This window comes from Gekko japonicus, unplaced genomic scaffold (genome assembly GCF_001447785.1).
Source record: "Gekko japonicus isolate JY-2015 unplaced genomic scaffold, Gekko_japonicus_V1.1 scaffold1609, whole genome shotgun sequence".
NCBI classification, from domain to species: domain Eukaryota; kingdom Metazoa; phylum Chordata; class Lepidosauria; order Squamata; family Gekkonidae; genus Gekko; species Gekko japonicus.
In genome coordinates, this window is record NW_015166469.1 from 797 (window position 1) to 2,823 (window position 2,027).

General features: G+C 40.0%; 1 protein-coding gene across 1 annotated transcript in view; it reads right to left on the minus strand.

Annotated features, from left to right (window-relative positions):
- Positions 1 to 1,126: 1,126 nt before the first annotated feature.
- Positions 1,127 to 2,027, minus strand: part of LOC107111174 (protein-cysteine N-palmitoyltransferase HHAT-like) — a gene marked incomplete at its 3' end in the record, with an annotated part of 45,054 nt that continues 44,153 nt past the window's right edge. Inside the window, exon 6 of the mRNA XM_015412103.1 lies at positions 1,127 to 1,333. Coding sequence (XP_015267589.1) covers positions 1,127 to 1,333 — 207 coding nt within the window. The remainder of the gene's footprint in view (positions 1,334 to 2,027) is intronic.

The window sequence follows — 2,027 nt, forward strand, 5'->3', positions numbered from 1 at the left end:
AAGGCCCATCCAGTCCAACACTCTGTATCCCACAGTGGCCAGAAATACCAGTGCCATCAGGAGGTCCAGTAGTGGGGCCAGGAAATTAGAAGCCCTCCCACTGTTGCCCCCCCCCCAAGCACCAAGATGACAGAGCATCACTTGCCCCAGAGTCCCTATCTATACCTTGTGGCTAATAGCCACTGATGGATGCTTATGACTTCACTGGTGTTTCCCATTAAGATAAAGCTAACCAGTGCTAGCCACACTAAATACCTCCACAGTACAGATCCCTTCAGTAGCAGCCAGCTCTTCCTTGGCACTAGAATAAAATATTTAAATGCCAAGTAGACTGGCTTCTGAAAGTTTGCAAAAGTCAAATTAAGGATGAATTTGTTCAAGTTAACTCTCTTGTGTATGGCTTTTTACTCCATGTTTAAGTCCTTCCTGGACCATGGAGTTAGTGTCAGATACATATACTGTCGGTTCTTATACTTGCAATTTTTGAAATACTTTTCTCCCAAATATTTCCTGTAAATTGTTTGTGTATATTATATTATACATGCACAAATTACTATGATTCACTGAATTTATATCATACACAGTATACATGTTATTGTACAGTGGTCCTAGACCACTACATCCTTTGAATTCAGATGTGGATCTAAACACATCTGAGAAAATGCATTACATGGTTCCGGATATTTCAAGGAGGAGTTGAAGTAGCATTAAAGCCAATAGACCAGGAAATCCTCTTAGACAGTTAATCTTTGAGCAGCAAACAATCTTGCACAAACTGAGGGCCCCTGCATCAAAGGAAACCAAATGCTGGGGGATTTGTCCATTATCTATACAGTGCAGCAGTGGACACTTTACAAATACAAGGCAGTTGAATGCGCTATGCAACACCCGCCCCTCCCCAAAACTGGCACAAACAATGTACTTCATGGATGTCATATGCATGGTTATGCTAAACATGCCATCAAAGCAACCATGAAGCCAACAATCTTCCCACGCTAATACAGGAGTACCCATGCAGAGGAAAGCTGTAAGCAAAAAGGTCAAATTTTATCTAAAGAAGATTTAAAAGTACTATGGAAATCTCACATAAATCAAGACCAAGGCAATATTTAGAAAGTGCTGTCACCTGTTTATGAAACTCATCAAAGGTGATAATGGGCCCATTGTGAAACACAGGATAATAGAACACATACAACAACATCCAGAGAAACGAATGATGCATCTTCTCTTTAGCCCAGCAGTACTCTAGGCTGAAGCTTGTGTAGTAGAGACAGCGGACCGTCAAGGTAAAAATGAGCAAGTAGTACTCATTTTCACTGGCATACCAGCCCCTCTGTAAAATAAAAGCAGACAGAAAATTACAGTATACACTCCTGCCCATGAACCTGTGAAGATGAAAAACATTTTTCGTGGCGGATTTACATGTCATGCCATTACAACAACAATTCTTGTAACATTTATTATTTATATCGCTCTTACTCCTGAAGCAATCCTTGGGTATCACTGTTATTTTTAGGTCACTGTATTGTAAGTAGGTTCCTTCAGCTAGAAAGATGGGATACCTAAATATATAAATAAAATGAATTGCACAAAGTACCTCCAGAGCATCCTAATTTCATGGATAGGAATTGCAATGAACATCTAAATTTTGACAATCTTAAGACCCTTTGTATCCCTTTAAAGTCTGCCTTGTTGCAGTTCATGCCTCTGCATTCTATTCCCATGATTATTTGCACTAACTTTTCATCATTCTGTTTACTGTATTACACTGTTCATGCTTGCACCCACATGGGCATCCAACATACAAACTGTCTGCTAGTGTGGTTTTGTCTGCCCAGTGGGCTTTGCATCAAAATGTTCCTTTGGAGTTACAGCTCCTCAGCAAACAAAAACAAACAAACAAAAAAACACCCAAAAGAAAAGGAACAGGAGGAAAAGAAGAAAAGGTTGTTAGGGCCTGATCATATGTAGATCTCTCCCCCCCCCCCCCGGTAGAGGATTTTTTTTGTTTTTCTTTTTTAAAAAAC